Below are 27,130 nucleotides of genomic sequence, written 5' to 3'. Positions count from 1 at the left end.
GCAGAACGATCACCACGATAAAATAAGGGAAATCAGAGCTCGTACGGAAAGATATAGGTGTTCATTTTTTCTGCGCACTATTCAAGATTGGAATAATAGAGAATTGTGAAGGTGGTTCGATGAACCCTCTGCCAGGCACTTAAATGTGATTTGCAGAGTATTGATGTAGATGTAGATGTAGATGTAGATACCATGTAGCCAGTTTGGAAGTGCACTGAATGCAATGCTAGTGGTGGTCTTGTTTCTGGCCCAGCAAGTAGAACGGTGTTTGTGGATGGCAGCCATGTAGGATTTCTTGTTGACAGGTGTTGTCCTGTAAATGCTAAGAAACAAAGTTAGGGATGCATGTGTGGGGACCTCCTCTATTGCTTTGTTGTTTGATGCTTAAATGTGCAGACCATCCTCTCTGCCTCACTACTCTTGTGTGTGTGACACAATGCTGAGGGGGCATGCTGAATGTAATTTATGATAACTTTGGGGATGATAATTAAGTGGTGGTCCTTGTTTGGACTCCACAGTAGGACACTGTTTATTAACAACATTAGTTGTTGCATCCAATAAAAAATGTAAACTTGTATGTGTATTAGCATTTTCTGTGATCAGATTATTCTTACCCCTTAGCCACTTTGGACTAGGTATCATTAGTGTGTTGCCTGAGTTATGGTTAGTGTTGTTAGTGGCAAATTATTTATTGGTTCCTGCAACTCAGATTGAAATAGGTTCTTTCATCTTTATCAAATGCCAGATCTTGTCCCTTGTTGAGTAAGCTGCATATTTTTTGTGAAATATTAGCATTTTGGCCGAACACTGCGTGAAGCAGTTTATGGTCAGAATTGTTCAGTATAAGTACATTTGGGGTTTCTTTACATCATGAAGCATTCCTGAAACCTTTTCAATTGGGGATTAATTCCTTTGAGCTGCTGTTGATGTATTAGATCAGATGAGATTGGCTATACCAATCCATGTACATTCCTGTGTACTAACACTGTTCCAAGTCCATACTTCAAAGTTGTCCATTTGCTACTACTAATTTGTCTCCATGTTTATGGCACTAATCATAGTTTTTTATTTGATGTTTAAAATACATTTGCAAATGCCTTTGAACATATGAATGTGATGTTCTTTGGATGTAACAAGTTTAGAGGATGTGTTATATCAGCAGTTTTTGGAATAAATTTGGCATAATAACTTATTTTTGGGGAAAAAGAAACCCTGTCTCTTTCTCAGATTATATGGCAAGGCACTGATTTCTGTTAAGTGCTTTTCTGTAGATTAAGTACTTATTGTGCTGAGGATGTGATCTAAGTACTCAACTTCTTCTTCAAAAATGTGCCTTTTTCTTGCTGTGCAGTTGGCTGAATGTGTTGCATCAGTCTTCTGGCTGGTATGATGTGGCGCACCACAAATTCCTCTCCTGTGCCAATCTTTTCTCCTCAGAGTTGCCACTTACACTTAACGTCCTCAATTATTTGTTGGGTATCTTCCAGTCTCTGTCTTCCCCTGCAGTCTTACACTCAACAGCTACCTCTGGTGCCATGGAAGTTATTCTCTGATGCCGTAACACATGTCCTATTGTCCCTCCCTTCTTCTTTTCAAGTGTGACGCCATTTTCCTTTCCTTACTGATTCTGCAAAGGACCTCTTCATTTCTTATGTTAGCAGGCCACTTAATTTTCAACATCCTTTTACAGCACCACATTTAAAATACTTAGGTTCTTCCCATTTCAAGTTTCCCCATGATGCATGATTCACATCCATGTAATGCTGTACTCTAGACATACGTTCTCAGATATCTCTTCCTCAAGTTAAAGCTAATGTTTGATAATAACAGACTTCTTTTGATGGGAAGTGCGTGTGCTGTAGTGTGCTTTGTATCCCTTCCTTGCTTCATTTGTCAAGGGTTATTTTGCTGACAAGGGTATCAGAATTTCTTCACTTTGTTTACTTTGTGATCCCCAATTCTGATGTTAAGTTGCTCACTATTCTCATTTCTGCTACTTCTCATTACTTTTGCCCTTCTTTGGTTTACTCTCAGTCCACATTCTGTACTCATTAGACTGATTAGATCCTGTAATTTTTTGTCACTTTGAGAATGGCAGTGTCATCAAATCTAATCATTGATATTCTTTCACCTCAAATTTTAAACCCATTTGTGAACTTATCTTACATTTTCATGTTTGCTTCTTCAGTGTACAGACTGGAAAGTAGGGGGAGAGATTGCTTCCTTGCCTTACACCCATTTTAATCTGAGCTTCTTGGTCTTGGTCTTCCAGTCTTATTATTCCCTCCTGGTACTTGTACATATTTTATAATACCTGTCTTTCACTGTAGCATACATCTATTTTTCCAAGAATTTTGAATATATTCCACCACTGTACATTGTCAAACATATTTTTCAGGTTGACAAATCCTGTGAAAGTATCTTTATTTTTCTTAAGTCTTGCTTCCATTGTCAAGTGCATCAACTGCCTCTCTGGTGCCTTTGCCTTTGCTAAAATCCAAATGATCATCACCTAAGAGATACTCAATTTTCTTTTCCATTCTTGTGTGTATTTTTTAGTGTCAAAAATGTATTGTCCAGCAATTCACACATATTCTGCCATTGGTATCTTCGGAACTGGATGGATGATATTCAAAAGTCTGAGGATATGTCTCCATTCTTGTAGGTTCTACACACAACATGAATAGTTGTTTGGTTGCTGTTTCCTCCGGTGACATTAAAAATTCGGAATGAATGTTATCTATACCTTCTGTTTTGTTTGATCTTAAATCTTCCAAAGCTCTGAACTTAGACTCCAACACGGGATCCCCTATATCATCCATATTAACTCCTATTTCTTCTATCACATCACTAGACAGTTCCACTTCCTAGTAAAAGCCTTCAATGTACTCTTCCTACCGATCTGGTCTCTCCTGTATTTTTTAACAATGGAATTCCTCCTTCGTTCTTAATGTTGACATGTTTGCTTTTAATTTCACCAGAGGCTGTTTTGACTCTTCTGTATGCAGAATTTGTCCCTCTGATAATCATTTCTCTATCAGTTTCTTAATATTTTTCTTGTAGCCATTTTGCCTTAGCTTCCTCGCACTTCCATTTATTTTTATTTCTGAGTGACCTATATTGCTGTGTTCCTATTTTTTCCTTGAGGTATTGTACTTCATTCTTTAGCTGATCAGTTGAATATTTCTCCTGTTACCCAAAGCTTATTCATAGGTGCCTTCCTTGTATTTGTATTTTTCTGTCCAACCTCTGTGAAGGCACTGTTTAGAGATGTCTGTTCCTGTTGAACAGAACTGATTGCTGTGGTATTCATTATTGCAGTATTTACAGCCTTGTAGAACTTCAAACACACACCATTGTTCTTCATTGCTACTGTATTCACTTCTTCGCTCATTGGTCATTCCTGACAATTCTCTTAAACTTCATCTTACCCTTCATCGTTACTTCATTGCGACCAGTGTCTATATATTTGCCTCTTGGTATGCTTTACAAACCATTATCTGATTTCGATATCTCTGTCTCATCATGATGTAATCCTTGTATGTCCATCCTTGTAATAAATGGTTACAAGGACTTTGACTGTTCAATATGAAATAAAAATTAAAACATCTGCACCCATCTCATTTGCACTTGGTTTATTTATGCAACCAATTTCAGTGTTCCATTACAACTCTTGAGGCTCCTTGACCAATGTAAATTAGGAGGAATCCAATCTCGTGTGCAGTTGGTTCCTGTTATGACTGCTCACGATATTGGATTCCTCCCAATTCGTGTTGAGCGAGGGGACTGAAGATGGTCTAATGGAACACCAAAACAGGTTGCGTAAATAAATTAAATGCAAAAGGCATGGGTGCAGGTATTTTAATTTTAATTTTGTAATTGCAAACAGGTGTCTAATAAATCTACCTTAGAAAATTGCTCCCAATCAGCTAATTATGGTAATCAAGGTGCTTTGCTTTATTTTTTGATATGTACTATGGATGTGGCCCAGTTGCTCACATTTATAGGTTCAATAACACCAGAAATTCTTAAGTTGGTCTATTTCTTCCTCTGTTGCTGCTTTATGTGGAATTAGTACCGTGCACTGAAAAAGTTTGGCATTGTGGTTGGTTGTATGGCAAAATGGCCTTTGAAATTGTTTGCACACCGGTATCTGCTTTCTTTGAATTCTTTGCAAAGTTCTTATATAATTATCAGTTCTTAAATATAGTAGAAAATATGGAGAAGAATCACAGCAGTATGCTGGCAAAGAAAATCCCATAAAATTCAATCATATGAATGTATCACTAAATTCTCCCTCTGAAATTAAGCTTTTGACAATGTTGACTGGAATACTCTACTTCAAATTCTGAAGGTGGCAGGGGTAAAATACAGGGAGCAAAAGGCTATTTACAATTTTTACAGAAAGCAGACGGCAGTTATAGGTGCTGAGTGGCTTGAAAGCGAAGATGTGGTTAAGAAGGGAGTGAGGCAGGATTGTAGCCAATCCTCGATGTTATTCAATCTGTGTATTGTGCAAGCAGAAAAGGAAACAAAAGAAAAATTTGGAGTAGGAATTAAAATCCATGGAGAAGAAACAAAAATTTTGAGGTTTGCCAATGATATTGTGATTCTGTCAGAGACATCAAAGGACCTGGATGAGCAGTTGAATGAAATGTACAGTGTCTTGAAAGAAGGATATAAGATGAACATCATCAAAAGCAAAATGAGAATAATGGATGTAGTCAAATTAAATCAGGTGATGCTGAGTTAATTAGCTTAGGAAATGAAATACTTAAAATAATAGATGAGTTTATCTATTTGGGGAGCAAAATAACTGATGATGTTTGAAATAGTAAGGATATAAAATATTGGCTTGCAGTGGAGTGCTATGGAAGTGCAACATGGACGATAAACAATTTAGACAAGAAGAGAATAGAAACTTTCAAAATGTGGTGCTACAGAAGAATGCTGAAGATTAGATAGGTAGATCACATAACTAATGAGAAGGTACTGAATAGAAATGGGGAGAAGAGGAATTTGTGGCACAACTTGACTAGAAGAAGGGATCAGTTGGTAGGATATGTTCTGAGACAACAAGAGATCATCAATTTAGTATTGGAGGGAAGCGTGGAGGGTAAAAATCATAGATATGAAGAAATAGAGATGAAGAAATGTATACTGTGAGCAGATTCAGAAGGATGTAGGTTGTAGTAGTAATTCTGAGATGATGAAGCTTGCTCAGGATAGAGTAGCATGAAGAGCTGCATCAAACCAGTCACCTGAAGACCACAACAACAACAATAACAACAACAATAGTAATAATAACAATAACATATATTCTCTCCAAAATAAAATTTCCTCTGGATTTGATGGTGTACCAGCAGAGTACTACTAAAGATTTGTTCCCATTGTCTTATCTGAAATATACAGGATGTTTCAAAAAGAATATATGTATTTTGAATGCATATATTTCTTAAACTTTAAGACATGTGAATATGAAACTTTTCACACATATTTACAAACCTCTCAAGTTCAGATTACAGATATTAAATATGTCCTCCATCAGCAACGTGAACAATATCACAATGATACTCAAATTCCTCCCATACTCGGGCAAGCATGTCCTTTGTCACTGATGTTATGGCAGTAAGGATCCGGTTCTTCAACTCTTCCAGGTTCTCTGGGAGTGGTGATACATAAATGTTGTCTTTAACGAAACCCCAGAGGAAGAAGTCAGAGGGTGTCAAATTCGGTGACTGTGGAGCCCAGCTGAGAGACATGCTAAGTCACCAGCTCCTTGACAACCAATCAAACGGTTCGGTAGAGTTTCTTTCAGATATTAATGCACTTGGCAACTTCAGTGAGGGGGTACTCCGTCTTGTTGAAAAATGGAATTATCTTCATGCAGCCACGAAAACAACCAGTTTTATAACATAGCGAGATACTGCTGACCATTAACCATGTTTCCATCAAAGAAGAATTCTACATGCTTTTTATTTGATTTTGGTGACATTTTACACATTTTAAGGTAGCCCTTTGTTACGAATAAGTGATATGGAATGATATAATGAATTTTATATATTACAGATCAATTTTTATTTTGCAAGAATTTAAATAAATTTTTTTACAATTCTTAACTGAAATATTAGATGGAAACAAACAAAGTAATTTAACTAAAAGGTCAAAATAATTTTTCTCACTCATCATTCTAAATTAAGTTGCACGCACTTTAAATAAACGATTGTCTTTGAGTCTAAAGCACATCTTCTCGAAAAATGAACATTCCTCTCTTCTCAACTGGTGTGGAAAGTATTCGTGAAATTTGCAATTTTTGTATTGTGTCTTCATCGGGGACATTAGCAAACACAAATATGTTTTTACTGTTCTCGTGTCGGCGCAAGAATTTCACACTTACTTCCATAGCACCAACATTTGTGGACACTCCAACATACTGCCTTGTTTGCTCCCTGTTTCCACGTTTATATTTGTACTCTGCAACAAGAAAAGCCTCTTCTTTCAGCAGTAAAACTTCATTGGATGATGTGTCGTTTTCTCTTTCACTACTGCTAGAAGCACTGTCACTTGGTTCAGCACTGTTTTCGTTTCCTTGAAAATCTCGGCCAGTGATTGATTTTCCAGGTTGAACGTCTAGTTTGCGGCAGCAGCAGGAGCTACCAAGCTTATTTGGAGGATAACGAATTTCATTGAGCATTTCTTCGAAAGTGGAAGACCATGTGTCTGCGTTGCTTTGCTGGCCCTCTTCATTATCAGGCAATTTTTGTAAGACATGATCTGGATCAAAAGGGATTAGGCACATGGCGCGAAATTCACCCTTTATGTTTTCCTTGGAGTTTGTTGAAATCTTAGTCAGTGTCTGCTTCAGAAGAGATGGGAAGGCATCCTTGGAAATGGTCCCACGAGTGTGTTTCTTCCAATCAGCTAATACAGCTCGCCACGCTGCTTTCATTGACCTGAAGAAGCTTACATCAAGTGGTTGGAGGAGGTGTGTGCTATTGGGGGGAAGGAGAATGAATGAAATATTGTTCCGCTCACACTCTTCAATAACACGTAAAGACATGTGACTGGATAAGTTGTCTCCAATCAAGACTGTTGGCCCATTTTGCCTCTTCAAATAGGGCAAAGCGATTGTAAAGAACCAGTCTTCAAATACTGGCAAGTCAAACCATCCACTTTTGTTCCTATTGAAACGAGTTCCTTTTGGTCCACCTTTTTGCCACGTGTCCCACAAATGCTCTGATTTGTAAAGAACGTACAAAGGAAGCAGTTTACCATCAGCACTAGTTGCCATCATTATTGAGACACTAGATTTTAATGAGTCCATCACTTTTTCAGCATGCTTACTCCCTCATTTCGTGATTATCTGCTGCTTGCCTGGATCATCTGAAATGTTGGTTTCATCATAGTTGATCATGTTGCTAGGAGGGAGATTTTCCAGCTTTGCCTTGATATTGGAGAAAAACATCTTAACAGTCTCTTTGTTCACTTCTGCACGAGCTCGTTTAATATTTTCGCTTAAGTGAACGTAAAGATCTTGTGACTGTCGTTTGAGGAAGAAATGCACCCATTCTTCTCCTGGCAAATTATTACGAAATTTCTTCTCTTTTCGGTCAGATTTATCAAGGTAGCTTTCAACTTAATACCTAATATCCAATTTTGTGAAGGGAAATCCCCAATGTGCAGCCCTCAAGATACCTTACCTCAACATTTCTTCTTCTTCTTTATTTAGCACTGGATGTCCTCCCGTTTTTTTCAGATGTGCTTCCTGCACTTTATTTTGTAGGGTTGATTGAGGTATACCATACAAATCACACACTTTTCTGTACAATAATTTACCACTCTGAATATCATGAACAGCTTTGTCTAAAAGTTACGGGTCATAATTACACCGTACTGTAGCACCTCTCCTGCTCTTATACATTCTTGACATTATCCGAAATCACCCCACACAGTGTACAGTTTTACAAAAACCGTCGTTATTTGATAACCTTGCACGAGAAACTCGACAAATTTGTACAGAACTTGTCTCAATGCTGTTAGCTACTAAGCGCATTGACAATTACAGTTATAATAACTTCCCACTCGGTGCAACAATAGAACGTTTCCACTTTACGATAATGCATGGATTTTTAACACTGAGACTGTTCGTCAATTATTCACCTAGGGAAGCGATTGACAACAAAATAAAAGTTGTGGAAAGTGATAAATGCTGCGCTTAAAATAACTAACATTAAAATAAGTAACTCTTTGATTCTGTGCAGTGGCAAAGAGCAAATAAGCCATACTGTCCGAATTCGCCCCAGTGTCTGAAATCACCCCGTTTGACAGTACTGATCTTTTTGACTACTGACATAATTTTCCAAAATTTTTGAGAAGGTGTTGTATAGACTCACAAAATTTTACAAGCATTATATTACACAAAACAGCAGAAGTTCATATTTTCTGTGACCTGTCTAAGCCATTTAACTGTGTGAATCACAATATTCTCATGGGTAAACTGATTTTTTATGGAATTCACGGTACAGCCAAACAATGGATGTCACATCTAACCAAAAGAATGTAGAAAGTTGTACTTAGTAAGTTGATCAATATAATCTGGAAATGCAATTCTGACCAGGGGGAGAAATCATGTATGGGGTTCCCCAGGACTCAATCTTAGATCCACTATTGCTCCTTATGCATGTAAATGATCTTCCTGATATGCAGCGAACAGAATTAGTTCTTTTTGCAGATGACACTGATATTGGAATTAATCCAAACACACATACAGCAACTGAAGAAATAGTGAACTATGTTCTTAGAACTGCCTTCACTGGTTTTCTGTGAATGGCCTCACTGGATTTTAAAAAGACATAACATTTACAGTTCTACTCATCTACAGGTACTTCACAAATTATGAGTGTAAATCGTTGTGGGGAAGCAGGAAACAGGGTGGAAACTTCAAAAAATTTTAGGTGTCCATATTGATGAGAATTTAAACTGGAAAAAGCATGTCTTGGAACTCCAAAAACAACTTACTTCAGCCACGTTTTCACTTAGAAGCGTTGCAAATCATGGGGAGAGACAAATCAGTAAGTTGACATATTTTTCATATTTTCATTCAACAATATAATGTGAAATAATGTTCAGGGTTATCTCATCTTTAAGAAAGGAAGTCTCCATTGCTCAAAAACATGCTGTAAGAATAATAAGTGGTGCTCACCCATGATCACCTTGTAGACATCTGTTTAAGAAGTTGTAATTCAAATTAATGATATGAATATAATAGAGGGAAACATTCCACGTGGGAAAAATATATCTAAAAACAAAGAAGATGTGACTTACCAAACGAAAGCGCTGGCAGGTTGATTGATAGACACACAAACAAACACAAACATACACACAAAATTCAAGCTTTCGCAACCAACGGTTGCTTCATCAGGAAAGAGGAAGGAGAGGGAAAGATGAAAGGATGTGGGTTTTAAGGGAGAGGGTAAGGAGTCATTCCAATCCCGGGAGCGGAAAGACTTACCTTAGGGGGGAAGGAGGACAGGTATACACTCGCATACAAACACATATCCATCCACACATACACAGACTAGGTAAGTCTTTCTGCTCCCGGGATTGGAATGACTCCTTACCCTCTCCCTTAAAACCCACATCCTTTCGTCTTTCCCTCTCCTTCCCTCTTTCCTGAAAGCTTGAATTTTGTGTGTATGTTTGTGTTTGTTTGTGTGTTTATCAACCTGCCAGCGCTTTCGTTTGATAATTCACATCTTCTTTGTTTTTAGAAGTTGTAATTCAATAGATAAAAAAATCTACTCACCAACCAGTGGCAGTAGAACACACACGTAAAAAGTATTACTGTTTGCAAGCTTTTGGAGCCATTGGCCCCTTCTTCTGGCAGAAGAATTGAAGGGAAGGAAGAGGGATGAAGGAAAAAGACTGGTGAGGCTTAGGAAAAGGGCTAGAGTTTGAGGAAGTTGCCCAGAACCCTGAGTCAGTGGAGACTTACCGAATAGGATGAGAAGGAAAGACTGACTGTATTTTCAAAAAAAATTATTGTTTTCATTGATATGTTTAAGTAGTTGGATGTTTTGTCCACTGCTTCACAGTGTATTTTTGTCTTCTTTAACTTTTGGGATAATTTCTTTTTTCTCACCATACATCCTTTTACCCTCTTCAATATCCCCAGAGCTAGTTAACATATAAACTTGTACTGTGGTAGGTGCTGTCTTTTTGTGTCTTGGCTACAGTAACACAGTCACAGTGTCACTCATTGTTTATAGGAGCTTGTTGCTGTGTTGTTCATATGAACTTGCCAAAATTCCTATTTTTATTTTCATTTTTAGACCTACTTCTGTGTTACCCTTATTTGATATTGTGGTGATAACTGTGAACTTCAGCATATCCATTTTTCTTTTTAAATTCTTTAACCTACGTACCAAATTAAGGGATCCAATGCCTCCTACTTTAACTTCAAGAACATCAGTTTTGTTTTTGCAAACAGTGTAAAATCCAAGATGGAATAATTAGAATATTATGAAAAGGGTAGGTTGCTACTCACCATATAGCGGAGCCACAGACAGGCCCAATAAAAAGACTGCTAAACAAACAAGCTTTTCGTCAAAAGCCCTTCTTCTGACATAGACAAGACATACAGTGGAGATATTGAGTCACAGAACAAAAGATGGCTAAACAAGTAAGTTTTTTGCCAAATGGCTTTCTGAATTCAATAAAACACACACACACACACACACACACACACACACACACACACACACACACACACACACACACACACACATAGCAAGTAAGCTTTCGGCCAAAAGACATTCTTCTGATTTAGACAACATACAAACACACACATTCATGCAAACGTAACTCAAGAACATGTGATCACTGTCTGTGGCTTCCGAGGCGAGACTGGCCAGTTTGGTCTCAGCAGCTGAGGATAGTGATCACGTGTTTTTTAGTTACGTTTGTGTGTGTGTGTGTGTTTTTTATTGAATTCAGAAGGCCATTTGGCAAAAAAACTTACTTGTTTTGCCATCTTTTCTTCTATGACTCAACATCTCCACTGTATGGTGAGTAGTAGTGTTTGCTTTTCATAATATTGTCAGTTTTGTTTTTGAGATGCTGAATCATGGTAGGGTACAACAAAAAGACTGTCGGAAAGTTAACTTTTTGCCAACAAGGCCTTTGTCAAAAATAGCATACACATGCTCATGCAAACGCAACTCACATACACATGAGCACAGTCTCTGGCAACTGGAGCCAGACTCAAGAGAGCGGACAATTTTCAGACAGGAATTAAGAAAACATTAAACATATTTCCAACAGTGCTTTTGTTGTGCATTTCTACGACTCAGCATCTCCGCTATATGATGAGTATCAACTATCCGTTTCATTATATTTAAATACTATACGTGTAGTTTCCTCTTGCTTTCTGCTGTTCGCAGTACCAACATAACAAGACCTTGTTGGCTGATCTTATAAGGCCAAATCAATCAACCAGGCTGTTTCTCCTGCAACTACTGAAAAGGTTGCCCCCCCCCCCCCCCCCCCCCCCCCCCCTCCGCCCCCGTCTCTCCTAGATAGAGTGGCCTCTCCATAGATAGCTCTCTGGTGAGGTTGCACCCCCTATGGTATTGCAAGTAGTGTCAATGAGGAACACAAGTCACCTCCATTATTAGTGGAGCATCAAAAAATTCTAGTATTGACCAGGGGGACTGAACCCCAAACACTTTTATCAGAGTCTGCCTCATAACTATTGAGCCACCAAGCCTAATGCAATATGCTGGATAGTGTGTGTTGACACATGTTATTTTGTTGTTTTCAATAGTAGTAAGCCCAAAAAAACCATTGGAATTCTAGCTCAACAATGTCGTGATGACATCCTTCAAAAGAAGCAGATGACAATGAGCTCAGCCATGTCCTCCATTAGTTACAAAACTTTATCAGTTTCCATCATATTTGGGTTCACTGAGTGACAAAGCATCAAAACACACCGTGTATATGACTATATTGTTTCTCCCTGGTGTTGGACTCTGTCCTTCAGTTGTTTTTCGATTATCCTGAACAGATGTTTTAATGTTTTCTTAATTTCTGTCTGAACTTTGTGTGCTCTCTTGAACTCTTTCTCTTTGTTGAACTCTTTCTTATTGTTCTCAAACCACTGCTGGGCTATTCTGTCTAAGTAAAGCCAGTGAGATCATCAGTTTGATTGGATTTCTGTTTTTGGCTGCTGGCACATCTCTGATGATATGAAGTGCGTTGCTGCACTGAGGTGAAGTATTTTGACTGACTGTTACAAACAATGTGCATGTTACAAGAGTAATACTTTGTGGTGTGGGCAGTCATGGTGACTGTCACTTGGTCTGCATTTTTCTTCAGTTTGGTAGCTGCTGCTTCTTTTACTAGCAGAATTTACATCCACATGCAGTATTGTGGAAGTGTGACTGTTTGATGCCACACACTGTAGTGAGACATAAATTTGCAATTTTGTTTTAACTAAAATTGGAGAGGGAGTACTATGTTTGTAATTTAAAATAGAAGCAAGATTGCGCTGGCAGGTCAGTGCAGAGCTGCATCAGTCTCAGTAGAAAAGCAGTTTTATAATAACACGTTGTGTAAAAAACATTTGATGAAGGGCATCCAGTGTGTGAAGCGCAACTTCTGGTTACATGAGAGGTGTGCAAACATAAACCTGAAGTTCGTAAATGACAATATTTGTTGGACCTATGGTGATTGTGTGCGTGACGAACATGAAGATCTCAACATGGTACACACAAAAAACGAAATTATCAAGTTATTAAATAGTGATATTGAAACCCTCAAGAAAGAAACAACATTCTTGAAACAAGAAAACAAAAAACTCTTAAGTGGAAAAAGTTTGTGTCTAATGAAAACAGTGAAACAGTGGTGGAAAATAGCCACAAAAACAGTCGTATTGATATTGTTAAACATGATTTGCAAACCAAAAACAAAAAAGAGTTCTTTATGATGAAACAAACATAATATTGAACTCAGAATATGTTGAAACTACAAATAAATTTATGTGGACTACAGTAAAGCCCAAAAACAGCACACGAAACCATCAAGAAAGTGAAAAACAAAAACAGAGCACGAGAAACGGTGCACCAATTACATCGAATAAGTTTGCAGCACTAGACTCAGCCAGTGAAACAGTGAATAATGTAAACAAAAGTAAATATAACAAATCCTCTGATAAAGGCCGAAACAAAAACAATGTCTAATGCCTGTAAGCACAAAAAAAGTTATTACAGCCACAGAAAAAGCCTTCCAGCTCCCCTTCATGAAGCTATACACGATGACTATCCTGTATTCGCAAGAGTTAAACCTGGAGCTACATTAAGTGCTGTAGTTGAGAATTTATCAGAAACAAACAGTCTAAAAAAAGATGAGCAAGTTGTAATCATTGACGGTGCCAATGGTTTTTACAAAAATGAGAGCAAGTCACCACTCGCAGTTTACAGGAAGTATTGCCTAATAAACCTACCAGTGCGACATGATCTCCCGCAGTGGTCGTGTATTAATACAGAAATTAAGTGCTGTAATTTAGAACTGCCGAAACTATGTAAAAAACTAAATCATATGCACTTGCTAGACATAAGCAAACTGAAACGTCAAAACATACCAGTCACGGACTTCACTTAAACAGAAATGGAAAGCTCAAGTTAGTGAACCAGATAACGGAACATTGTAAGGAGCTGCATAAAACCATGGACCCAATCATCTTCGATTATAATCAACAAGTTTTTTTAGGCTCAGTTTCAAGCAACATGATTTTGCTGAACTAGACCCCTTGGATTGGAAAGAACTCTGTTCACATGCAGCTGCAACTGACTTGGAAGTGAGTAAATTGTCATTACAGTGCAGTGTTAAAGACTTGTGTAATAATTCGACTGATTCAGAATACCATGTCACAAAGTGTTGTAAAATATCAGTGCCCTTTAGCATAATGCATCTAGGAATAAACTCAGTTTTCTGCAAGTATTTGTGGATGAGAATTCACCACACCTGTTAGTAATTACAGAACATGGACTAAAAGACAATGAAATTAGATGGTTATGTGTTAGCAGATAGTTACTGCAGACAACAACAGAAAGGGGGTGGGGTGGCAATATTTGTAAATGAACATCATTCATTTAAGAAAATCTCATTTGTTGAACAATACTGCAAAGAAGGAACCATTGAAAAGGCTGTTGTTGTGGTCCACATAAACACTCATTCAAGCAGGTTTGCTAAACATAAAGTTATTGGTATGTACCACCCACCAAATACAGATGTGCTGTGCTATCTTGATAGACTTAACAGGGCAATTAGACAAACAGGCCCCACTAACCTTAGTGTAGTTGGAGACTTAAATATTGATGCAATCTCCTGTAGTATAACCTATTTGAGCCGACCGGAGTGGCCGAGCGGTTAAAGGTGCTACAGTCTGGAACCGCACGACCGCTACGGTCGCAGGTTCGAATCCTGCCTCGGGCATGGATGTGTGTGATGTCCTTAGGTTAGTTAGGTTTAAGTAGTTCTAAGTTCTAGGGGACTTATGACCACAGCAGTTGAGTCCCATAGTGCTCAGAGCCATTTGAACCATTTTTTTAACCTATTTGAAAATAACAGGTATATTAAACTCGTGTAATCTCACAAGTATAGTGAACTATGACACTAGAGTACCGTATTTACTCGAATCTAAGCCGCACTCGAATCTAAGCCGCACTCGAATCTAAGCCTCACCTGAAAAATGAGACTCGAAATCAAGGAAAAAAATTTTCCCGAATCTCCACTGCACCTGAAAGTTGAGACTCGAAATTCAAGGGGAGAGAAAAGTTTTAGACCTCACCTCCAAATCGAAACAAAGTTGGTCCATTGTAACATGAGACACAATTTAGGTGGAATGGATGAAGATACAGCTACAGTAGTTTGGTTTGAATCGTAAGCTTAGCAGTTAAGCTTTACCAGGTAGGCATTGCTATGCATCAGGCACTCCATCCGTATATTTATACGGGCACCCTTCCTTTTTCATGTGCTTCGTCTGGTTTGAATCGATTGCTTATTTTGCTTCGATTTGATACATGCTGTTCTGTTCCTTATAGGTGTTTGCGTCACTCTAAGCTGAAAATGCATTATTGTACTGTGTCATGCATTGTTTGTCGCATTCCAATAATGACTGTTTACGACCTGTCGCCGCTCGTGGCATGGCTTGCTTTTATGCGCGCTACTGCCGCTTACAATAAAAAAAAAAAAAAAAAAAAAAAAAAAGAGAGGAATTGTCTCATTAGCGAAATAATGGCAAGAGACTGCTATTTAATAGACTGCATATGATAGAAGATGTTCTGAACGAGAGTTTAGAGAAAATTTTTCTCCAGTTGAAAATGTTTGCAGATGCCTCTTTAGTACATTACATTCTGCACAGAAATTAGAGTCATCTTAGATTTAAAAATCTAGTCAGTTGCCATGCTTAATTTCTGACTGTATCTCGCTCAATGCAGATAAAACTCATTATATGAGGTTCCATACATCACAAAGTAATCCCAATGAAATTAACATAAAATGTAGAGATCAACCAATACAGAAAGTTGAAGACACAAAATTCCTGGGTGCTTACATAGACAGTAAATGTAATTGGTCAGTTCACATTCTTCATCTGTGTAAAAAACTTAGCTCGGCAACATTTGCATTACGGGTAATTTCTTCAGTGGCTGAAGTTGACACTATTAAGGTTGCCTACTTTGGCTACTTCCACTCATTGATGTCATATGCTATCATATTCTAGGGGAACCAACCACTTGCAAAAAAAGTTTTCACCATCCAAAAAAAAGCAATCAGAATAATGTGTGGGGTCCATCAAAGACACTCTTGCAGGCACTTGTTTCGGAAGATAGGTATCCTAACAACTGCCTCACAGTATATTTTTTCCTTGCTCACCTTTGTGTGCAAAAATTATTCCATCTACCAAGACAACAGTAAATTCCATGGTTATAACACGAGAAACAAAAACAATCTACATTTAGAAATGAAACGTCTCACTCTGGTACAAAAAGGAGTTTACTACTCCAGCATTAAGCTGTTCAATGCTCTACCACTACATATCAAATGTGTTCATACAGAACTGCCAAAATTTAAACAAGTTCTCAAAGATTACCTGACAGAGAAATCTTATTATACTGTGGATGAATACCTGAAAGAAAATGTATACCATCACTAAACTTATTGTGTCTAGAAGTAGTTCAATTGATTTTATTGTGCATTTGGGCATTAGCGCACTTTTTGTAACAACAGATTGGCTGTACGTGTATTTACTCTTGTAGGCCTAATATCTGATTTAACTTTGTGCTCTTATCTTTAACCTTTATTTGAAACTCCTTTTTCTGTCAAATGGTAATTATGTTATCTAGCTGACATTTTATCTGTTACTGTATTTATAGTATGTCTTACTTAAACTATGTACAATTTGCCATTGAATTGCCCTTGTATTTATTGTAAGTTTAAATTGAAACCTGTACAATTTGACACGTTCCATATCCTTGTGATTGACTCACTAACTGGATTTACGGAACAAGAAATAAATAAATAAATAAATAAATCACTATTCAGCATAAGAATAATACGGATATAAACATGACATGATACGTATATTCTTCCGCGTTTGTGGTTGTCTCACTCTAGTTTCGTAGTTTATTAGGCAGACAGGATTTAAGTGAGATAGCAGCAAACACGAAAGAATACATGGCATAATGTTTACATTTGTATTATTCTTATGGTGAAGAGAATACTGCACGTGGCTCAAATGGTTCAAATGGCTCTGAGCACTATGGGACTTAACTTCTGTGGTCATCAGTCCCCTAGAACTTAGAACTACTTAACCCTAACTAACCGAAGGACATCACACACATCCATGCCCGAGGCAGGATTCGAACCTGCGACCGTAGCGGTCACGCGGTTCCAAACTGAAGCGCTTAGAACCGCATGGCCACACCGGCCGGCATACTGCATGTGGTTTGATGCAGCTCTCTTTTCTATCCTGTGCAATGCAGAGTAGCAACCCGTATAAAAAAAATAATGAAAATAATTTAGAAGTTAAACGCTGAAATTAAAAGCAAAATTTTATTAGGTTTGTAATACATCTTTTACGAAATGTTTAAAATATCAATCATGATTCTGAATCACTATCTCTCCATTCTTTGTTGCTCATTTCTTCATACAGAGCATCGTCCTCTGTTCCATCTAGTGCATTGGGTATCAAACATTTTTTAAATGCTTGTTGCACAGTCTGATTTGGAACACACTTCCATGCATCATAAATCCATTGGCACACTTGCGCGTTTTACACATCCTGTTAGTATCAGTTGTCTGTCGCTTTTCGAAAGCCAGTCTGTGTACATGTGTTTAAGCTTGTAGAGAGGATATAAAATGTAGACTGGCAATGGCAAGGAAAGCGTTTCTGAAGAAGAGAAATTTGTTAACATCGAGTATAGGTTTAAGTGTCAGGAAGTCGTTTCTGAAAGTATTTGTATAGAATGTAGTCATGTATGGAAGTGAAACATGGACGATAAATAGTTTAGACAAGAAGAGAATAGAAGCTTTCGAAATGTGGTGCTATAGAAGAATGCTGAAGATTAGATGGGTAGATCACATAACTAAAGAGGAGGTATTGAATAGAATTGGGGAGAAGAGGAGTTTGTGGCACAGCTTGACTAGAAGAAGGGATCGGTTGGTAGGACATGTTCTGAGGCATCAAGGGATCACCAATTTAATACTGGAGGGTAAAAATCACAGAGGGAGACCAAGAAATGAATACACTAAGCAGATTCAGAAGGATGTAGGCTGCAGTAGGTACTGGGAGATGAAGAAGCTTGCACAGGATAGAGTAGCATGGAGAGCTGCATCAAACCAGTCTCATGACTGAAGACCACAACAACAAGAACGACAACATTGTTGGTATTTTTGTTTAAAGAAATTTATTATTGTTGCTACGAATATTTGAAAGGCTGTTACATTCGAAGACGAACAATACAGAATTTCTATTTACTTCTTTGGATAATATATGAAAATCCAGTAGTCGAAACTCGGGGCAGAGAAAAAAAGCTCGTCTTCTACCTTTTTTTTTTTTTAATTTATTTACTGACGAAGAGGTTTTGGCGCCAATATTTATCTTCGTGCCTGCCAAGCATGCCTGTGTTGCACTACATATATTTGATGGAATAAGTTAGATGTGGCGGCACCTACCAACATTTTTCAGAACTTCCGATTACTTTGCACTCGATTCTAAGCTGCAGGCAGTTTCCAAATGAAGTATGCAATTTATTCAATAAGCATTTTATCCCTCCTTTTGACCAATCAGCTCCTATTATAGATCTACAGGCTGGCACACCAAATGAGGTCACGGATGGTATAGAGCTCGAATTTATGGAGGTAAATCGACAGGAAATATTTAACACAATGCTTTTGACTCAGTAAACCATGAGCTTCTCTTAAAAAAAACTGTGGGTGTACAATATCAGTGATGCATCAATGAAACTTCTATTCACCTATTTGATGAATCAGAAACAGTGTACCAAACTTACACATCAAATTGACAGTAAGATCTTAACCTTTAAATCCACAAGTGAAACAGTGACACAGGGAGTCCCTCAAGGCTCAATTATTGGACCTTTCCTCTTTTCAGTGCATATTAATGACGTTGTACACTCCATTAACTCGTACATTGTAAATTATGCTAATGATTCCTCATTTTTATTTCATGGTAAAGACTGTGAGGAACTGAAAGTCTCAGCAAGTAATGGGATACTAGAATTAAATTCATATTTTCCTGCACAAGGATTAAAGGTCAATGCAAATAAATCCCAGATGCTAATATTTACAACTGCAGCTCACATCACTCATGTGTAAACGAGGTACGTGGCCAGTGGCAGAGGAAGCAAACAAGTGTAAATTTCTGGGGGTCTGTCTGGACTCAAACCTCTGGTGGATTAGCCACGTTAATGTTGTATGTAAAGAAATCAGCAATGGGCTGTATCTTCTTACCCAACTGTCCAAAATGGTGCCCATCCACAAGCTTAAAACTGTGTATTATGGGACAATCTAGCCCCATCTCAGCTATTGTATAGAAATATGAGGTTGTGCTGCAGACATTCACCTTAACAAAGTACTATTACTGCAAAAAAGAGGGTTAAGGATTATACATGGACTAGGCTATAAAGACTCTTGCCATGATGTTTTCAGACAACACAAGTACTTCACCATATACTCCTTGTATCTTTATAAATTGGTTACTTGTTTTGTCTCACAGAAAACTGAAGTAACTAAATGTAGTGATATACATGACCACAACACCAGGCCCAAAGAGAATTACTACTGACAAAGAACAAGATTAAAAATGACGGACCAGGACCCATATACTAATGGACTGATATGGTATAATAAACTGCCACAGTCCATGAAAAACAGTAATAAAAAGCAATTCAAATCAAAACGAAAAGAATTCTTAATTGAAAAGTGTCTTTATTCACTCAGCAAATTTTAAATGGTTAAGTTTAAGAGCTGTAAAATAATATATAAAAATAATTAGCTGTATTAATATGTTTAAGATGTAATGTATTTTGATATGCATCAATTTACTGTTTAATTGCTACCTGGAAGGTAAGATCTAAATGTATTTTATGTTCGTAACTATACTTGATGTTCGCAAAAGCCATCATATTGACGACTCCACACAAAAGAATCTAAATAAATAAAAAATAGATAAATAAATAAATAAATAAATAAATAAATAAACCTTTATATGATGATGCTGTGGCAAGTGGCGTCTAAAGATAATGATAGTTTCCTGTTATCAATGAACAATGTTGTTTTGAGCACACTTTTGGCATACCTAAGTCAACATGAAATATATATTCTGCAGCTGATGAATTTTTAAAAAATGCCATCTTTATATCCTTACTTTGACAGGGCTCAAGTTTTCTCAGAATGCTAGCCTGCACACCCTGGTTGTGAGGCTGATGCTCAACCACTTCAACAATTAAAGATTCACTTCAGAAATCTTACACTGTGAGCAAAGAAAGTTAACCCTGGCAGCTAAGGCTCAGTGGTTTGGTAAACAAAGTCTTGTAAGATAGGTGCCAAGTGAGCTGACACTGTTGTGAGACAATGGACTCTCATTTGGTTCAAATTCTTGTCTGGCCTTCCTGGTCAAGCTTTCCGGTCACTTTTCTAAATCATTAAAGGCAATTGCTAGGGTGGATTCTTTGAAAGGGCACAGCTGATTTCCTGCCCCAAACTTCCCCAATTTGTGCTTGTGCTCCATCTCTAAGGACCATGATGTAAACAGTATATTACGGCCTAATCCTCCTTCCTTCCTTTTGTAAGATTTGTTCACTGTATTTTCACACTACTTAAATCTTAGTCTTGTCACTCACTTCATGTACGGACAGCTGATTGCACTAGTCACCAAATGACAATCTTCTGGGCTCCATGAGTGTCCATAATTTGCAAACAAACTTGTAAACTATAAAACAACAGTAACACTGGCTGATCACTAATATCGAAAATGTTCCTCGGTTTGCAAAACAGCAGAAATCTTTGAAGCTGGATATTAAAAGTTTTCTGTATCTTGTAAAATGCCAGAAAGAGAGCTGTTCTGGGTGATGGCACAGCAGCTAGAAGTATTATTGTTATTGGGGGATCTTTATCTGCTTGATTATGTATTTCAGCTGTTCATTCTACTGTAGGTGCTTGAAATAACATAGCTGCTGATAGTGCTGCTGTCCTTATTTCAAAATATTGTAGCCATGATGCACTGATGAATATGCAATTGTTTTCAGCCTCATTGCCATGCCATAAAATATGAAGTACTCTTGAGACAGACATGGAGTATGGCAGTGCTCTGTGTCCATGCCAGGTTCAGACCTAGTAACTGAGATGAGGGTGAGTGTATGAGTGCTTGTATGTAATGTGAGCCCAATTAATACTGTAGCATAAAGCAGAGAAATATCTGCCTATTGGCTTCTGTCTCGGGTTCTTCGGCCGACGTTCGTCTAATGATTTTTCTGACGTTTCGCCAGCACGAGTGGCTGGCATTGTCAAAGCTTCACCCACCACCAGCAATGGAGGGTGAAGCTTTGACAATGCCAGCCACTCGTGCTGGCGAAACGTCAGAAAAATCATTAGATGAACGTCGGCCGAAGAACCCGAGACAGAAGCCAATAGGCAGTTTGTCAACAAGTGGCCACGAAAGCCTTAACAATTTTGTAGAGACATATCTGTCATGCCATGTACATTGCAGACAGAGGTCCATATGCAAGTCTAGGTCCAAGCATGGTTGACATCAATAAGCAAACATTGAGAGAGTAATGCTTTATGAATGGTTATGCTCAGTGGATCCAACAGTACTACTGCTTTTAATTCCTGTCCTTAATATGCCATTACCATGAAACCTTTTCTTGTTCATATTATTGGTGGATCTGAAGAGCATGCACATAACACCTTTGGTCCCTGAGTCTGAGTGCATTTGATATTATTGGACTTGTGTGTGTGTGTGTGTGTGTGTGTGTGTGTGTGTGTGTGTGTGTTTGTAGAGGGAGGGGGGGAGGGGAGGTGTGAACACTTAAGATAGACACACAGACTGCCATGCTTCTCCATACGAAATTGAGTAGATGGTAAATGCATTGTACAAAATGACATATCCCACACAGAGCAAATCTTATGAATAAAAGTATTCAACAGGGAACATTTCATTGTGTGTTATTTTGTCAAAAAAATCGATATGGTGAGACTTGGGATGTGTGAAAATACAGGTTAATTCTTACAGTAAAATAAAAACAGCAAACAGCCCCTGTTCATTATTCTATTTATTAGGAAGAAATAGCACCATTGCCTGTTTAGAACGCATTTAAAATTACATTACGCTGTAAAAATTAGATATACAGCATAACAAAGTTACAAATTTGAGCCTGTCAACTCGAAACCATAATGGCACTATTTGTTCTAATAAATAGAATTATCAGCAATGTATGGTTGCTGTTTTTAGCTTATTGTAAGAACTAACCTGTAAATTCACTAGCTCAGTCTCCTGAACTGAATTCTACATAGCATGCATGGCACACTCTTGAGAATTGTGTTACCACTTGCAGTCCGCACTCTACCTGTGCTGTGCTGGCAGCAGTTCTACAAAGAGAGAGGTATTAAATTGCCATAGAGCTTCTGGACCACATTATTAACAGCCTTGCACACTATTGTATTGCTACATAAGTAATCATACTGTGTTATTTAACATGGACCTGCTAATATATCCAGTTTCATATCTTTCAACATTGTTCAAAATTTAAACTAAATTGCTTGTCTCGAAGAGTGTTTTTCTCTGTTTATGCCAGGTTGTGCATTATATTCTTTGGCTAAGTATGTTTGTGACTCTTCCATGATTTATGAGAACCAGTGTTCATAAGGAACCTTGACAGATATGTAATAGAAATTTCATCATATGGAGTTAATATGTTCTTTATTTATGTCTACCATCTAAATATTAAGAGTCCTTCATCCATTGTGTGTAATTTAAAATACTGAATACTTCTTCTGTTGATGCTTGTTAATGAGACTTGTTGAGTGTACACAACAGCACAAAACTGCCAGTGACATGCTGCTTGTTTTATACTACCAAAGTTGCTGCCTTCTGCATTGTGTCCCTGACCAATAAAGTGAAAGGTCAAGAAATCCAGAGCTAAGAACATCACTGAATTATATGATTTGTGGTTGAGACCCCTCACTTTAATCCAAATCAGAGAACTCAGATATATTTTATATTCAGTACTGCAAATAGTAATCTTTTCCCTTGCCCTGTTAACAACACCAACATTCTTCACACTGTCTGAAAGCCTTAGTTTGAAAATGACATGTTTAAACTGTTAATTAAATAGGCTAAGTTCTTGCTTCTCAGTTGTCTTCCAAATGGGCAATGATTTACCAGTAATGTCTTACCTATCTGTTTGGAAATATACTTGGGCATTTGCATATTTCCAGGGAGCCCATGGATTTATCAGTCAGCATCAGTGGGCTTCTGAAGTCAAAGCATTTATAAACTTGGAAGCAGCAGGTTCAGGAGGAAAGGAAATTTTATTCCAGGCTGGACCAAAGAATCCTTGGCTTCTAAAGGTAAGAGTACACTTTCTAACCGCACCTTTAACCCTCAGATTTTGTTCTACCTTTTGTATTTTTTGTTATTGCAGTGGTTGATGCTTGGATGGTTATTAGGAAACTACAGTTTTATTGATGTCTTCTTGAGTGTTTGTGGGACATTGAGGGTGGCTTCTTACTTCTATGATGTTAATGAAGGCAAGAACTCTGCTATCTTAATAGTGTTATCTGTTACTCTCATTAATTTACACTACTGTCAATCTAAGAAGGTAGCTCTTATTTGATTATTTGAATAGTTATTTCTCTTAATGTTTTTTAACCCTATGTGCTAGACTTGATTAAATTTCTCTGTTATTAAATTGAAGCTGATATACAAGTACAGACTAAATTCTCTTATTGTAAAATAATTATCACACCTCAGCATCTGTTCAAAAATGTGTTACCTTATGTGATAGACTTTACAAGTGAGAGGTTAATATTTCCCCAGACCCTGTGTCAGCCACTGAGACATAATGAATAATTGCAGGCTGTGCTGTGCAAATCACCAGTTCAGTTCCCATCTTTTGCAAGTATTTATCATTTAAATTTGTAGTTTTTGGAAGTTCTGGGATTACTTATTCATGGTATAATGTAATTTGCTAGAACATTCCAAGTTTGTACGTATAGGAGCACTTTCTCCAGAGACAGGAAGTTCAGTTGCACATGTACTTTTGTGTGTGCTCAACAAACACTCTTTCAATGTGAAGTATTAGTTTTGTTGATGAGTCTGTTCTTACAACTGGTACTTTATTTCGGATTCTACATGACACAGTTTTGTGGGGAGGCTAGGTACCTCTGACATCAATGCTACTGTTGCTGCAATAAGGCTATGCAAACATTGTAGCCTTCACAAACAGAAATCCAAATACAAACAATGCATTCTACATATGGCTTGCATTGTCAGTGAATAATGGATACAAAACCATCCAACTTGTGTTCAGAGAGAGACTGAACTTTTGAAATAGCATGCTGACTAGCAGAGGTGGCGCACTGTGGTTACTATGCACGCCTAGTGGCAAGTCTGCACAACAAACTGCTGTTAGCCTTGTTTTGCTGTGACTATTGGTTGTTGCTACAACTGCTGAAGTGAGCACATGCACAAAGTCTTTGTCAGATTAGTGACAAAGCATCAATGAAAGAGTTTGAAGGACAGCATGTGTGTGTGAAATTTTACTACAAACTTGCTGCAACTTTTACAGAGATATTGTGACTGGTTTGCAAACATATGGTGAGCACAGTATTAGTTGCACACAGAGATATGAGTGTTTTAAGCATTTTGTACAAGGCAGAATGCTGGTCATTGAGGATCACAGGCCTATACGATCAACCACATCAACAGATGATGACCATGTTGAGAAAGATTGTGCTGTGATTCTTTGAAATTGTTGTTTAACTGTTCAAGAAGCTGGTGAGTAAGTGGGCATCAGCGTAGGATCATGCCATCAAATTGTGAGTGAAAAATGTGTGATGTATCATGTCAGTGAAAAATTAATGCCGTGTTTGTTGGCTGGCAATTAGAAACAGACCCATGTTGAAATCAGCCAGGAACTGCTTGCCACTGCAAATGACAGTGAAAACATCCTTGAGAACATCATAACATGAGAAATGGGTCTATGACTATGATGTTGAAATGAAGATGCAGCCATTGCAGTGAGAGGGCAAAGGGATTCCTCATCCAAAAAAAGCACATATGTTTTTTGACTACAAAGGCACTGTCCATCAGCAACTTGTACCACCTAGTCAGATGGTAAACAAGGAAATCAACCAGGGAATTTTAGCACATTTGAGGAATATGTGCACAGGAAGAGGGTTGAATTGTGTGCAAAAACCAGACTCACAACTATCTGCTGGCCCATGCACCACTCTTTGTCCATACTATCTGCCTAACCATCCTACTCCCATTGTGACTGTCTACCCTATTCTCTGGACACAGATCCAGCAGATTTTCCTGTTTGGCAAAAATAAAATCACATTGAAAGCACATCATTTCCAAACCCTAGAGGAGATTCAGGGCAGTGTGATGATACCTACGTACCATCTCACAAAGTGCAATCTGAGAGGCTTCCAAAGATGGAAACAGCATTGGGAATGGTGTATTGCCAGTGGAGGGAACTACTTTGAGGATGGACGGCGCTTAAATTGTAGCATGGCGACCATATTTCTTTTATTTTTTATGTACTTTTTACAAACCTTATACATAAATAAGATGCATATCAGGCATCCGGCATAGTTTTTGGGAGGCACTGGCCAGGATTCGATCAAGTGACTGAAAGGAGTTGACTGTGTTGCTTAGATACAATTGTAAGGGTGAAATGGTGTTTCTTTTCAATCTTTCCTTATATTTGGACAGCATAGCCCAACAGTGGTTTGAGAACAATGAAAAAGAGTTCAAGAGACAGGACAAATTTCAGACAGAAATTTAGAAAACATTGAAACATAAGGTGATAATCAGCAGCAGGTCAGCGTACACAAGAAACAACTAAAGAACAGAGCCTAACACCAGGAATTCTAGTGCTTTGTCATACAATGAACTGAAATATGATGAAAATTGACAGAGTTTCACAACTTATGAAGGATGTGACTGAGCTCATCTTCAAATGCTTCTTTTGAAGTGTATCAACTCCACAGTACACTTCATCAGGTAGTGCCAGCACATTGAGACAATGCACCAGAAAGAGTATGCTGAAACATATCTGACAATCTTCTGAATGCAACCATTGTCATGGAATCCTATATGTACTTCACATTGTTAATACAGTAATAAGTCAGAGAAAAGAGAGGAGGGTTTATGACATCTCTTAATGTTGAATCCAGAGGGTCACAAGTATCAGTGTTGAATGACGAACTCAGACAGATGGGAGTAGCATTGCTAATTCAATAAGAGGTTGATTGGTCATTGGCACTGATCTCCACAAGACAGGCTTACATTGAGGAATATAAATCTCAGGTTTATGCTGCAACTATCAGGCAACATCCAAAGTTCTTGATAATACAGATGCAACCATATTCCATACCAATTCAGTTGCCATCCACAAAAATGGACATTTAGAGAACTGGGGGCAACATGCAGGTATGTTTCCATTGTGGACACCTAGGAATGTCTTATGCTACTGTAAAGAAAGAAGAAGAATTTTTGCCAAATATAATGCTTCAAATCTTCAGACAATAAGGCCATTTTATGTACACTAGGTAACTGCAGATGACTACAGCTTACCTGTGGGATGAAACCCATTGCTGTACCCTTGGCGAGATCACTCTTCAGTATGCCACAGTCATCCCCATTTTAGTACAGAGGCTCCAGCTGCTCTCATGGCAGTCAAAATTAAGAAAAGTAAATGATGTGATGATCTATAGAAGGTGAGGATGCTGAAGACACTGCAGCTGACTAGAGCTTGCTGTAATCACATCATACTATTTTTGTTCAAGAATGGGATCTTTTTGCAGCCAACTTATTTCAGAACTGAATCAGTTATGTGGACAGTTGTAGTAGGCGATTCAAGATAAAACTTTATCACTTCAATGAAAAATGGAGCATCAAATGAAGGAGCAAGTGACTGCATTTCTGCTGACTGCCAGCATGATACAGTGAGTAGAGTAATCAGTGAGACCCAACATTGAGGGACACAGGTACCTGTATTTAGCCCCATGTGTAAAGGTCATTAGCTTTAGAGAACTCTCACAGGTTTCCTGTGCTGTCATCAGTTCAAAGACATGGTCTTTGAATCAAACCCATGTTTGTTTAATGATGATCTGCCTGACTGCACTTCATGGAGACAGGAGACCACAGTGAGCCAAGCACTACTTGCCCATTATCCAACAGCACTTGGGTCAGTACTATAAGCAACGCCATTTCATAACAGTAATATAAGGTGCATTTCTGTACAGGTATTCACTGGTCAGAAGCTTATAAAAAGGCAAAACCAGTTGTAAAATGAAAGCAATGTTTAAATAAATAACA

At 38.0% G+C, this 27,130-nt stretch overlaps 1 protein-coding gene across 2 annotated transcripts in view; it reads left to right on the top strand.

The window, feature by feature from the left end:
• The window catches only part of LOC126190732 (endoplasmic reticulum metallopeptidase 1-like), a 263,271-nt gene that overhangs the window by 67,558 nt on the left and 168,583 nt on the right, over positions 1-27,130 (top strand). For both annotated transcript variants that reach the window (XM_049931220.1, XM_049931219.1), the window contains exon 4: positions 23,020-23,151. In XM_049931220.1, coding sequence (XP_049787177.1) covers positions 23,020-23,151 — 132 coding nt within the window. The remainder of the gene's footprint in view (positions 1-23,019; positions 23,152-27,130) is intronic.

Source organism: Schistocerca cancellata, chromosome 6 (genome assembly GCF_023864275.1).
Source record: "Schistocerca cancellata isolate TAMUIC-IGC-003103 chromosome 6, iqSchCanc2.1, whole genome shotgun sequence".
NCBI classification, from domain to species: domain Eukaryota; kingdom Metazoa; phylum Arthropoda; class Insecta; order Orthoptera; family Acrididae; genus Schistocerca; species Schistocerca cancellata.
The sequence above is the reverse complement of the archived record's forward strand: the minus strand, read 5'-3'. Positions and strand labels throughout refer to the sequence as shown.